Raw genomic sequence first — 13917 nt, 5'->3', positions numbered from 1 at the left:
TTTTTCCCTTTCATCGCTTTATATATGTCCTGTCACTCCCTTCTGGCTTGCAAAGTTTCTGCTGAAAGATCAGCTGTTAACCTTATGGGGATTCCCTTGTGTGTTATTTGTTGCTTTTCCCTTGCTGCTTTTAATATTTTTTCTTTGTATTTAATTTTTGATAGTTTGATTAATATGTGTCTTGGTGTGTTTCTCCTTGGATTTATCCTGTATGGGACTCTCTGTGCTTCTTGTAATTGATTGACTATTTCCTTTCCCATATTAGGGAAGTTTTCAACAATAATCTCTTCAAATATTTTCTCATTCCCTTTCTTTTTCTCTTCTTCTTCTGGGACCCCTATAATTTGAATGTTGGTGCATGTAATGTCCCAGAGGTCTCTGAGACTGTCCTCAATTCTTTTCATTCTTTTTTCTTTATTCTGCTCTGTGGTAGTTATTTCCACTATTTTATCTTCCGGGTCACTTATCCGTTCTTGTGCCTCAGTTAGTCTGTTGTTGATTTCTTATAGAGAATTTTTTATTTCATTTATTGTGTTGTTCATCATTGTTTGTTTTCTCTTTCGTTCTTCTGTGTCCTTGTTAAACGTTTCTTGTATTTTCTCCATTGTATTTCTAAGATTTTGGATCATCTTTACTATCATTACTCTGAATCGTTTTTCAGGTAGACTGTCTATTTCCTCTTCATTTGTTTGGTCTGGTGGAGTTTTTACCTTGCTCCTTCATCTGCTGTATACTTCTCTGTCTTCCCATTTTGCTTAACTTACTGTGTTTGGGGTCTCCTTTTCTCAGGCTGCAGGTTCATAGTTCCTGTTGTTTTTGGTGTCTGTCCCCAGTGGCTAAGGTTGGTTCAGTAGGTTGTGTAGGCTTCCTGGTGGAGGAGACTTGTGCCTGTGTTCTGGTGGATGAGGCTGATTCTTATATTTTTGGTGGGCAGGACCGCATCTGATGGTGTGTTTTGGGGTATCTGTGAACTTTTTATGATTTTAGGCGGCCTCTCTGCTAATGGGTGGGGTTCCTGTCTTGCTAGTTGTTTGGCATGGGGTGTCCAGCACTGGAGCTTGCTGGTCATTAAATGGAGCTGGGTCTTAGCGTTGAGACGGAGATCTCTGGGAGAGCTCTCACCGATTGATACTACGTGGGGCTGGGAAGTCTCTGGTGGTCCAGTGTCCTAAACTTGGCTCTCCCACCTCAGAGGCTCAGGCCTGACACCCGGCCGGAGCACCAAGACCCTGTCAGCCACATGGATGCTGTTCATAAAAAGTTCATTAAGTAAGTCAGACAAAGACAAATATCGTATGATGTCACTTATATGTGGAATCTCAATGACCTGGATGCCGGAGGCCCATGGTTCTGGAGTCGTCCTCAGGAGTCTCGCACACGCCACGTATCAAGCAAACCTCAATCTTCTTGGACGCCTGACCCCCACAAAACTCCAAGTGACAGTGAGGTGGGGTGTCTCCCAGGAGCATGGTCAGGTGGCGGGAAACTGGATCCGGCGCCGAAGTCGTGCTGGTGCGGAACTGCCACGGCCGGAGCCGGACAGCCCGGGCAGCGAACTGCGCATGCACAGGCCGCAAATCTCTCTCCTTCCAGAACCAGCGCCCCCTCAGGACTTTTACTGAGCATGCCCACAGTCTAGGTTTCCAGGAATATGCTGGAGCTTTTCAAAGCCTCCTGTGGACAGCTCATTCACCAGCTTTTCCTTTTAAGTTATTTTAGTTAGCCTATTGTTTGCCCAGCTGTTATCCACTGCCTTAGGCAGCCTTGATGTTAAACATTTTGCCTCTGCTTATTTTTGACAAATAACCCCCGGTGAAAGGCTGTTCGCGCTGTGTGAGCTCCAAGTCAGGTCAAATAAAGACAGTCTTGTGAGGGTGGTCTTCCAGGGAGCTACTAGACAGGTCAAATAATGTCAGTTCTCTGGGAATGGAGCTTTGAAAGAGTTCCAATCCTTTTCCACTCCTTTCAGTGTCTATAAGGGTGCTGGTTTACAGGCTGTGATTACAGGCTGCTGATTTTCAAGGTTACTGCAGACTGGAGGAGGGGGAAATGGGAATAGGGCAAGTTAAAACACCGTGAAGTGCTGCTGTTCTTATCAAGATTCAGTTACTTTTCTTGAATAAGTGTTCCTCAGATTGCTGCAAGCCTTTAGTTAATTTCCAGAGTTCTGAAAAGTTATTCTGAAGATGTTTTCCACTGTTATTGTTTCTTTAACAGAGCAGAGAATTTTGAGAGGTCCTTATTCCGCCATTTCTCTGACATCCCTTTTCATTTGTTTTTGCTTCAAAGTTGTTTGTTTTATCTTTAGAAATAGAAGAGACAGTATGTTTGAAGAGAAGTAAGACCTAGATTCTGTTTCAGCTATGTGAATGACATTTTCTCTGAAAATTTTGGCCTCAGTTTTTCCATCTGCAGAGGAGGGGTGCAGATGCATCTCCCCATCAACCTATAGTGCTCTGTGGACTAAATGCTATTATGTATGTGGAGATGCTTTGGTCCCTTTGGAAGAAAAACACTTAACTTCTTCAAGGCTTTATGATTGTTACTTCCAGTTCTGCTTCCCATTGTGTGTCCTTGATCAAGCCGCTGAACCAGTTGCTTCTGTTTCTCTTTCCCATCCCACCCTCATCCCCTCCTCTCTCTCTTTTTAAGGAAGAGACAATGCTCATTCTCCCCATAGACATGCCAATGAATTTAAATTGCTTTAAATGTCTTTAAAATTACTTGAAGTTGTTCAGAAAAAAACTGCTGTTATTTTCAGTTTGACAGGAAATTAGATTATTTTGCACATATGCAGTATGTTTTAATGCAGTCTTGAATATGTGATTATTGCAAGTTTTTTAATATTACACACACTACTAGAAATAGAGTTTTGAAACCCCCAATAGTCCTTTATATGCCCCCGTTTTTTTTTGTTCAAGTACCTCTTTAGCTTCGTCAAATCCACTTCTCTGTGGAAAGTGGTTGGAACTCAAAGTTTATTTTTTTAATTGTGGTAGAATATACATAACAGAAAATTTACCATTTTAACCATGTTTGAGTGTACAGTTCAGTGGCATTAAATACATGCACATAGCTGTACAATGCAATGTATGTATCTCTTTTTGAAAAATACAGATTCCATAGTTCCCTGACAATATTTGCTTTGTGAACCAGTATTGTTACTACAATTAAATAGTGTGGACTGTACTGTTTTTTGGTCATTCATTTTGTAGGAAGCCATGAGTTTTATAGAACATGGTAGGTGTTGCTTTCATTGGTCCTGCTTCCTGACCTAATTTCATTTCTGAAAACAACCTAAATAATCATTGTTCATATACAGCCTGTTTAATTTTCATGTCTTTTGGTGCTTCAGGTTGTAATGCCAACAGAAATTAACTCAGGGACCGCCGCGTCAAGAGGATTGTATCAACCAGCAACAATCTTTATGGGCCGCCAAATGTCAGCCGTCTCAGGCGTTGGAGATTTCAGTACAGAGCAGAAATCTCCCCAAGCCACAAAGAACTTTTCAATTCCCGACCCACATTCACACCAACAGACAGCCCGGAGCAGTAATGTGACAGACAGCTATGTAGTACAAACTCATAGTGACATACAGTGCTTAAATAAGTCTGACAGAATAGATGGAAAGACATCTCTTCAGATGGGTGAGAAAACGCCAGTCACAGCCAGCGCATTGTCTGAGGAGGAACAAACTCATTGCTTGGAGATAGGAAGCAACGCACGTCAGGGCAAGAGTAATTTATCTGAAGGCAGAAAGTCTGCTGAACTCCATTCCCCATTACAGGAGAGATTAAGTCCAGAGAACAGAACCACTGATTTAAAGTGTGACAGTTCCAGCAGATCAGAGGGATCAGAGGGAGAAATATTGACACAGGAGCATATTGAAGTCGAGGAAGAAAGAGCCAGACCTCCAGTCTCTCCGCCGTCAGGCTCAGAATACAGTGCATCTGAAAACGAGCGTTCTCAAGAGAAGCATCCTGCCTGGGAAGCTTCCTCAGGTGGGGTGAGAGGCTGAAATGGTTTGCTGATTTTTGTTGGTATTTAGTTTTTTGGGTGGTGATGGTCTTATGTAAGAATACAAAATACTGTCTAATTGTATCTGTCAAAAAACAAAGTAGTGACTTTGCCAACAAATTCCATTCTAATGAGTTCTTAACTATGTACATGGAAATATTTTTGCAAGCAAATTCTCTGATTTTTAAACCCACTGTGATATTTTTAAAATATTTTTCATGGGTCTTAAAATACTGTAGTTCGCTGTGGATTGTTTCTACACGTCTCTAACGGATGAGCAGCTCTGCTCTGGGAGGTAGGACGTCTTACCCCTTGCTGCTGCCTGAAGTCAGTGATCAGTAATCTGTTCATGTCCCCTTTACAGATCATCCTCCTCGCCGGGACCCAGAGACACGGGAGCCCTGCAGAAAAATGTGGGAAGAGCAGGAGGTGGAGAGTGAGAGCAGCAGCAGTGACCTCACAGTTTCTGTAAGTGAAGAGGATCTGATTTTAAGGAGTCCAGAACCACAGCCAAATCCAGGTGACACGGTGGAGGAAGAAGATGGAATAGAGGCCTTAAATTTAATTCACTCCAAGCAAGAAAGAGATGCCCCGTCCACTGAAAAACATAATTGTATTTTGCAAACCCTAAGCTCTCCAGATTCAAAAAAGGAATCCTCCACTAACTCGCCAACAAGAGAGTAAGCCATTCAATTTTTTTCACTGTTCTGTTTCTAGTTATAGACATTTTTAGAGACCATTCCACTGGGAGTATATTACTGAACACTCAGCCATGAATGTATAAGTTCCTTAAGTCTCATAAATAGTCTTTTAGATAAGGACTAATTTCTTTTCTTCTTTTCTTTTTTTTTATGAAATAGCTTTAAAAGCCTGAATATCATTGAAATCATGGTGATTGGCGGTTTATAATTATATCTAAAGAATCCCTGGTTAATTCATAAGTCATTCCCCCCACCCCCTACCCGCCATCCTTTTAGAAAATCAATCATTTTGGAGTTGTAGTAACACAGGTGACAAACACTTAAACTTCCTAGGAATTCAGCTTTTGAGACTAAGAACTTTGTATCTAATTAATTTGCTTAATCCTTCTGTCCCTTGCCAGAGTGTCATTTTTGTCATACAATTAAATATGCATTAATAAATTTTTGTAATTGTATATCTAAGGCAGCTTTCATTTTCTGAATGTAAAAGTGAAGACATTGGAGTCTTTAAGGGTAAATAGGAACATCGGTGTTATATATTTTGAACACTTACAATATCCAAGTGATAAAAGCTCATATATGATTTTTTACTGTTGATTGGAGATAGTGGAATTGTAGAAAACATGGAAACTGTTGAGAACCAATTCTGCAATAAAAGTAGCACAAATAGCATCAAATCTCTTAGGGATACAAGGAACTTAAGTACACAACCCGAGGTAGAGCTCGCCTTTTAAAATGAGGATACCAAGGCCAGGGGCATAGGAGTGACACATAGGCCATGGGGGCAGACCCTCCACACAGCCTTGCCGACCCCTCTCCCACAGAATGTTGTTACACTATGATACCATCTGTCTCTCTCTTTCCAACAGTCCCAGCAACAGTGAAAAGCCAGGCGGTGTTCTTGTATGCATGGTGCATGTTCTCTTTAAAGCACCATTGAACCTTTTAATATATTGCCTCTTACCACTCATTACCTACTTACGGTGAAAAGTTTAATTTATAGTCTGATTGCCTCCAAACTGATGTTCAAGACATACTTATTAAGAACATCCACAGTGCAAAGTATTTGCACTGTGGATGGAAGAACCAACATGGTCTTGTCCTTGGGAGACTGGCTTTATTGCAGAGGCAAGCCAGATGGGTTTTTCTAGTAATAATACTTCTCTCTCATCGAGGAAGTACGGGTATTACATACTATTAATACATCATTAGAAACTTTATTACTAAAAAGAGAACGTTTCTGTTTTAGGTTTGTATTTGCAGGCTTCTTTTTATAGTTCATTGGACAAGTTCATTGGACAAGTTAGTATTTTGGTAGGCTAACTAACTGGAGGACTAGTGTACTTACCCAGGACTCAGTCCTTTTCTGAGATGAAAAAAGTTGAGTGTGTATAGAATTAAGAACCTTCTATCTCCTATTCTCCTATGTGAATGACTGTTTCCTGTAACCCTAAAACCAAGCTCCTTGAAATGTTGGTATATAGTTTTCCAAAAGTTGTTGGAAAATAGGGGCATTTGGGGAATTTTTGAAAGTTTGTTTTAATAGAATGCCCCCAGAATGAAAGGTCAGTCAGCAGTGGTGGTTTTCTGTGTGCATGTTACCAAATTTGAGTCTGTTGATTGTCTGTGGTGAAAGTCCTCCCCAGGCATAGATTGATGGTGGTTTTAAATGGTGCTGGCTAACTTGCCGACTCCCCACTGCTCTTGAGTGCCTGCATTCTCTTCTTTCCTCTCTAGCATTTGCTCTTCTTCTTTGCTCAGAGGGTTGATTATTAACCTGAGCCTGTGACTTCATACTTACACAGTACTGCTCTGACCTCAGAGGTTCTCAGTTTACTTTAGGATCTGTTGAGGGCCTGGAGAGAAATTACTAGAAGGGATTTTAGTTAACAAAGGTGAAGAGGTGGGACAAAGGAAGACACACAGAAGGATTTGAACAGGAAACTGGAACCTCTGATTTGATGAGAGTGATGATGATGACTTCAGACACACCTGGGAGATACTGCAGTCTGGTTCCAGGACACAATAAAACGAGTCTCATGAGAAGGCAAGTCACATGAATATTTTGGTTCCCCAGTGCATCCATGTTGTAGCATGTTTCAGAACTTCATTTATTTTTATGGCTGAATCACAGTCCAATGTATGGATAAACCACATTTTGTTTATCCACTCATCTGTTGATGGACACTGGGGTTGCTTCCACCTTTAAAAGCCAAGTGACTTTGAGAAGCTTCATGGCCTGCTCCCATGGCTACCTCCAAATGTTGAGCATGTGATTCATGCACATGAGCTGACCCTCCATTGCAAGCTGCAATTACCTCTTCTCAGAAGAACGCTTACTACAATGAAGCTGCACAAAAGAAATGTTGAAAAGGAGGCCCTCGAATCTTTTATTTTCTTAAGGAGTGAGTAGTTTGCTACAAATGTCGGTACAAAGCCCCATGACTTAAAACACCAGACACTTATTATTTGTCATGTGACAGGTGGTTGGCCCAGTGTCCGTTGGGGCCACAGGGATAACTTGGCCACTTGTCCCTCATCTGGGAGATTAGTCCAGCCTCAGTCACCTGGTAGAGGTAGCAGGGTTCCCAAGACAGCAAGAGGGCAAGGCCAGTGCACAGATGCTTCTTAAGTGTCTGCTTGCATCATGTTTGCTAATGTCCCATTGGCTAAAAACATTCACAGGGCCCAGCACAGTGTCAAAAGGTAGATAAAGACAGCCCATCTCTTGATGAGGTGAGTGGCAGAGTTGCGTTGCAAAGGGTGTGTATCCAGGGATGAGAAGTTTATCATCATTTTTTGTAACCCACCACAGTACTTTAGGACAAATTTAAATAAAGATAAGCTTGATGTGAGTCCAAAGGGTCAGGAAAGGTTTTATACAGGTGTTGACGCAGCATCTTAAAGGATGTACAGGTTTGAATAAGGAGGAGGAGGAAAAGGGGTGGATTAGGTCTGAAGGAAGAGTGCAACTAGGAACGCAGGTACAGAGAACACAAGGGCGCAGGGGGCAGGCAGAGGGTGTGGCTGAAGGCTTATCCATGAGGGGTTGTCAGAGTGGAGGTTTGAAATGTCTCCTGGGACATGGTTGAGAAAGGCCTTGAGTATCCAGTTAACGTATTTAGAGTTCATCTCTATGTTTTGCAGAACTGTTGAAGGCTATTTTGAGAGAAGGGTAGTATGGTGAATCACTTGATTTAGGAGAATTAATCTGATGTTAGTTTCATCAGGATGACTTACCCATGAGGTAGCCAGAATTCTGAGATGGCCCTCGAAATTCCCGCCCCTGGTGTACACCTGTATGATCCCCTCACCTTGAGTGTGGGCAGGACAGTGAGGGTGATGGAGCTGCCTGCCGTGATTAGGATGTCATATGACAGAGATGAAGAATTTTGCAGATAATCAAAAGGACTCATCCAGATTGGACCTGATGTAAATGGATCAGGCTTTAAAAAGGACTGGGCTCAGAGATTCAAAGCAGCTGAGATATTCTCCTGTTTACCTGCCATCTTGTGGAGGCCACGTGGCAGGAAGTGGTGTGCAGCATCTGGGAGCTGAGGGCCTCAGTCCTTCCGTCATAAGGAACTGAACTCAGCCAGATAACAGTGAACCCGGAAGAGGACCCTGAGTCTTAGATGAGATTGCATCCCAGCTGACACCTTGATTTCAGCCTCGTGACACTGAGTGGAGACCCCACTAACCCATACCCATACCCCAGACCCCTGGGAACTGTGAGATAAATTTGTGTTACATGCTAAATTTGTGGTAATTTGTTATGTAGCAATAGAAAATTAATACAATTGAAGAACTGGAATCGAGGATTATAACTTTGCAAGGATTGTATGGGTAGAAGTTGCTACACATAACAGGCTGAATCAGATGTGTTCAGGGTCCAGTGTGGGAGCACATGATGACAGGGGGGTGGAGTGAGCAGCCCAGCAGCCAGAATAACCAGTGCTTTCCCTTCCCTGTACCCTCACCATCTGAGCAGGTGCCTTTTCACACAGGGCCACATGCAGGTGAGCAGGGATGGAAGGGGGTAGACAGGTAGGGACCTAGAAAAGTGGGTATGCACATCTGTATTAACCAACAAGCTGTTTCTCATGCAAACATTATTTCTCTGGTTCTTTCTCTAGTGAATGAAGCAATGTATTGAGAGTTTTTTGTTTTGCTCTGTTTGTTTACAAATGTGTAATGTCATAGATCCGCCTTTGCAATGTCATCCAAAGTAGTTTTACTGTCTAAAAATTCCCTTTGCTCCATCTGCTCATCTCTCTTTCCTCCCCATCACCCAAACCTCTGGTAACCACTGATTTTTTTATTGTCTCTGTAGTTTTACCTTTTCCAAATGTCATGTACTTGGAGTTAGACAGTATGTGGCCTTTTCAGATCGACTTCTTTCACTAAGCAGTATGCATTTTAGATTCCGTCCTGTCTTTTCATGGCCTGATAGCTCATTTCTTTTCAGTGCTGAATAATATTCCATTATCTGGATATACCACAGTTTATCCATTCACCTATTGAAGAACATCTCTGTGGCTGCCACGTTTTGGCAACTATGAATAAAGCTGCTGTAGACATCTGTCTGGAGGTTTTTGTGTGGACATAGGGTTTCATCTCATTTAGGTAAATATACCGAGGAGCGCAATTGCTGGAGTGTATGGTAAGACTATGTTTAGCTTTGTAAGAAACCCCCAAATTGTCTTCCACAGAGGCTGTACCATTTTTATTCTCATGAACAATGAATGAGAGTTCTTGTTGCTGTACATCCTCGTCAGCATTTGGTGTTGTTGGTTTTCTCGATTTTAGCCATCCTAATAGGTATGTTATGATATCTCATTGTTTTCATTTGCAATTCCCTGATGACATATGATGTTGAGCATCTTTTCATGTACTTATTTACCATTCATATATCTTCTTTGGTGAGATGTCTGTTCAGATCTTTTGCCTATTTTTTAATTGGGTTCATTTTTTTTATTGTTGAGGGTTTTTTTTTTAAATATATTTATTTATTTTTATTTTTGGCTGTGTTGGGTCTTTGTTGCTGCACACGGGCTTCTCTCTAGTTGCAGCGAGCAGGGGCTACTCTTTGTTGAGGTGTGCGGACTTCTCGTTGGGTGGCTTCCCTTGTTGCAGAGCATGGGCTCCAGACACGTGGGCTTCAGTAGTTGTGGCACTCGGGCTCAGTAGTTGTGGCTTGCGGGCTCTAGAATGCAAGCTCAGTAGTTGTGCACGGGCTTAGTTGCTCCGTGGCATGTGGGATCTTCCCAGACCAGGGCTCGAACCCGTGTCCCCTGCATTGACAGGTGGATTCTTAACCACTGTGCCACCAGGGAGGCCCTTATTGTTGAGTTAAGAGCTCTTTGTATATTTCAGATATAGGTCCTTTATCAGAGAGATAATGTGATTTTCAAATATTTTCTCCCAGTCTGCAGCTTGTCTTTCCATTTTCTTGACAGTGTCTTTTTCAGAACAGAAGATTTTGTTTTTGTTTTCTTTTATTTCTCTTTTTAAGCCACTCTAGGGGTGGCCGGCACCAGCAGCAAGTTCCACCACTGCTGCTGGTATGAGCTACTCAAGGCACCAACCAGCCATCTTGAGAGCCCCAGAAGTTTTTCATTTTCATAAAGTCCAGCTTATCAATTTTGTCCTTTCATTGTGTGTTTGGTATTGTATCTAAAAATCATCACCAAATCCAAGGTCACCTAGATTTCCTCTTATGTTATCTTCTAGAAATATTATAGTTTTGCATTTTACATTTAGATCTATGATCATTTTGAGTTAATTTTTGTGAAAGATATAAGGTCAGTGTCTAGATTTATTTTTTTTCATGTGGATATATGGATATCTGTTTGTTCCACTACCATCTGTTGAAAAGACTATCCTTTCTCCACTGAATTGTCTTTGCTCCTTCATAAAAGAACAGTTGACTATATTTGTGTGGGTCTATTTCTGGGCTCTGTATTCTGTTCCATTATCTATCTGTTTCTTCACCAATACCATACTGTCTTGATTATGGCTGCTTTATAGTAAATCTTGAAGTCGTGAAGTATCAGGCCTCTGACTTCATTTTTCTTCAGTGCTGCATTGGCTACTCTGAGTCTTTTGCCCTTCCCTATAAATGTTAGAATCTATTTGTCAGTGTTGCCCCCAAAAAAATAACGTGCTGGAACTTTGACTGAAATTGTATTGAATCCATAGATCAAGTTGGGAAGCACTGACATCTTAACAGTGTTGAGTATTCCTATGCATGAAATTGGACTATCTATCTCTCCATTTATTTAGATGTTGATTTCTTTCATCAGTTCTGCAGTTTTCTTCTTGCAGTTCTTGTACATATATTGTTAGACTTATTCTTAAGTACTTCTTTTTTTGGTGCTAATGTAAATGGTATTGTGTTTTTAATTTTAAATCCCAATTATTCATTGCTGCTGTATAGGAAAGGAATTGACTTTTGTATATTAACCTTATATCCTGCAACATTGCTATAATCATTGATTAGTTCCAGGGTTTTGGAGTTTTTTGGTTGATTCTTTGGCATTTTCCACATAGACAAGCATGTCATCTTTGATTAAAGACAGTTTTATTTCTCTTTTAATCTATGTCTTGTATTTCCTTTTTCTGTCTTATTATATTAGTTAGGACTTCTAGTACAGTGTTGAGTAGTAGTGGTGAGAAGGGACATTCTTGCCTTGTTCTTGATCTTATAGGGAAAGAATCTTGTTCTTCCCCATTAAGCATAATGTTAGCTGTAGGTTTTTTTGTAGATGTTCTTTATCAAGTTGAGGAAGTTGCCCTCTATTCCAGGTCTGAGAGTTTTTATCATGAATGAATGTTGACTTTTTCTTATGCTTTTTCTATACCTAATGATATGATCATCTGATTTTTCTTCTTTAGCCTGTTGTGATGGATTTCATTCATTAATTTTCAAATGTTGAATCAGCCTTCCATGCCTGGGATAGAATTCATTTGGTCATGGTGTATAATTTTTTTATACATTGATGGAGTCAGCTTGCTAATATTTTGTTAAGGATCTTTGCATCTGTGTTCATGAGAGATACTGATCTGTAGTTTTCCTTTCTTCTGATGTCTTTGTTTTGGGTATAAAGGTAATGCTAGCTTTATAAAATGAGTTAGGAAGTATTCCCTCTGCTTCTATCCTCTGAAAAAGATTGTAGAGAATTGGTATAATTTCTTCTTTAAATATTCAGTAGAATTCACCAGTGAACCCAACTGGACCTGGTGTTTTGTTTTGGAAGATTATTATTGATTCAGTTTCCTTAACATACATGGTTCTACTCATATTACCTACATCTGTTTGTGTGAGATTTGGTAGATTGTATCCTTCAAGAAATTGGTCCATTTCATCTAAGTTAAGAAATTTGTGAGCATAGAGTTCTTATTACTCCTTTATTATCCTTTTAATGTCCATGGGATCAATAATGATAGTCCCTTATTTCTAATATCTGTGTCTTCTTTTTTTCTTGGTTAGCCTGTTGTTGTAGACTGAATTTGTTTGTGTCCCCAAAATTTATATGTTGAAGCCCCAGTGCCCAAGTGACTATATTTATAGATAAGATCTGTGAAGAGGCGATAAAAAGTTAAATGAAGTCATAAGGGTGAGGCCCTAATCCTATAGAGGTGGTGCCCTTGTAAGAAGAGGAAGAGACACCAGAGCTCTTCCTTCTGTGCTATGTGAGGACACAGAAGGGGGCCAATCTGCAAGTCTCACCAGGGACCAAATCAGTCAGCACCTTGACCTTGGACTTCCCTGCCTCCAGAATTATGAAAAATAAATTCCTGTTGTTTAACACAGTTTGTGGTATTTTGTTATGGCAGCCTGAGCAGACAAATACACCTGACTAGAGGTTTATCCATTTTGGTTTGTTGTTTTGTTTCTTTTTTAAATAACCAGCTTTTTGCTTTGTTGATTTTCTTTTTTGTTCTCTTGTTTTCAATTTCATTGGTTTCTGCTCTAAATTTTATTATTTCTCCTGCTTACTTTGGATTTAACCTGCTCTTTTTTCTCGTTTCCTAGGGTAGAAGCTTTGATTATTTATTTTAGATCTTTCTTCTTTTCTAAAACATGCATTTAATGTTATAAATTTCCCTGTAAGTACTGTTTTCACTGCATCTCATAAATTTTGATAAGTTGTATTTTCATTTTCATTCAATTCAAAATATTTTAAAATTTCTCTTAAGACTTCTTCTTTGACCAGTGTGTTATCTAGAAGTGTGTTGTTTAATCTCCAAACATTTTTAGATTTCCTGTTATCTTTCTGTTATAGATCTTATTGTGATCTGAGAGCATACTTTCTATGACTTTTGTTCTTTTAACTTTGTTGAGGTGTGTTTTATGGCCCAGAATGTGGTTTATCTTGGCAAATGTTCCATGTGAGCTTGAGAATAATGTGTATTTTGCTGTTGTTGGATGAAGTATCCTATATATGTCAGTTAGATCAAGTTGATTAATGGTGCTCTCCAGTTCAGCTGTATCCTTGCTGACTGTTTACCTGCTAGATATATCAGTTACTGGTATAGGTGAGTTGAAGTATTCAACTGTAAGAGTGGATTTATCTATTTCTTCTTGCAGTTCTACCAGTTTTTGCTTATGTATTTTGATGCTCTGTTGTTGCATACATACACATTAAGGATTTTTATGATATTCCTAGGTGTGCTGTTTTGGGTGTGTATCCTGTTTGGTGTTCTCTGAACTTCCTGGATCTGTGGTTTGGAAAATTCTCAGCCATTATTTCTTCAGATTTTCCTTCTGCTCCTTTCTCTCTTTTTTCTTCTAGTATTCCCATTACTTCTGTAAGTTTTGTAAGAGATTTCCAAACTGTCTACCAAAGTGGCTGTAGCATTTTGCATTCTTACCAGCAATGAATGGGAGTTCTTGTCGCTCCACATCCTCACCATCATTTGGTGTTATCAGTGTTCTGGATTTGGGCCATTCTTATCGTTGTGCAGTGGTATTTCATTGTTTTATGTATGTATGTATGTATGTATGTATGGCTGTGCTATGTGGCTTGTGGGATCTTAGTTCCCTGACCAGGGATCGAACCCATGCCTCCTGCAGTGGAAGCATGGAGTCTTAACCACCGGACCGCCAGGGATTTCCCCTCATTGTTGTTTTAATTTGCATTTCCCTGATGACATAGGGTGTGGAACATCATTACATATGCTTATTTGCTGTAAG

General features: G+C 40.3%; 1 protein-coding gene across 4 annotated transcripts in view; it reads left to right on the top strand.

Annotated features, from left to right (window-relative positions):
- The window catches only part of KIZ (kizuna centrosomal protein), a 113979-nt gene that overhangs the window by 39608 nt on the left and 60454 nt on the right, over positions 1 to 13917 (top strand). For all 4 annotated transcript variants that reach the window (XM_036826382.1, XM_036826381.1, XM_036826380.1 and 1 more), the window contains exons 5-6: positions 3356 to 4001; positions 4382 to 4697. In XM_036826382.1, the coding sequence (XP_036682277.1) occupies positions 3356 to 4001; positions 4382 to 4697 (962 nt within the window). The remainder of the gene's footprint in view (positions 1 to 3355; positions 4002 to 4381; positions 4698 to 13917) is intronic.

Source organism: Balaenoptera musculus, chromosome 15 (assembly GCF_009873245.2).
Source record: "Balaenoptera musculus isolate JJ_BM4_2016_0621 chromosome 15, mBalMus1.pri.v3, whole genome shotgun sequence".
Classification (NCBI taxonomy): Eukaryota; Metazoa; Chordata; class Mammalia; order Artiodactyla; family Balaenopteridae; genus Balaenoptera; species Balaenoptera musculus.
The sequence above is the reverse complement of the archived record's forward strand: the minus strand, read 5'-3'. Positions and strand labels throughout refer to the sequence as shown.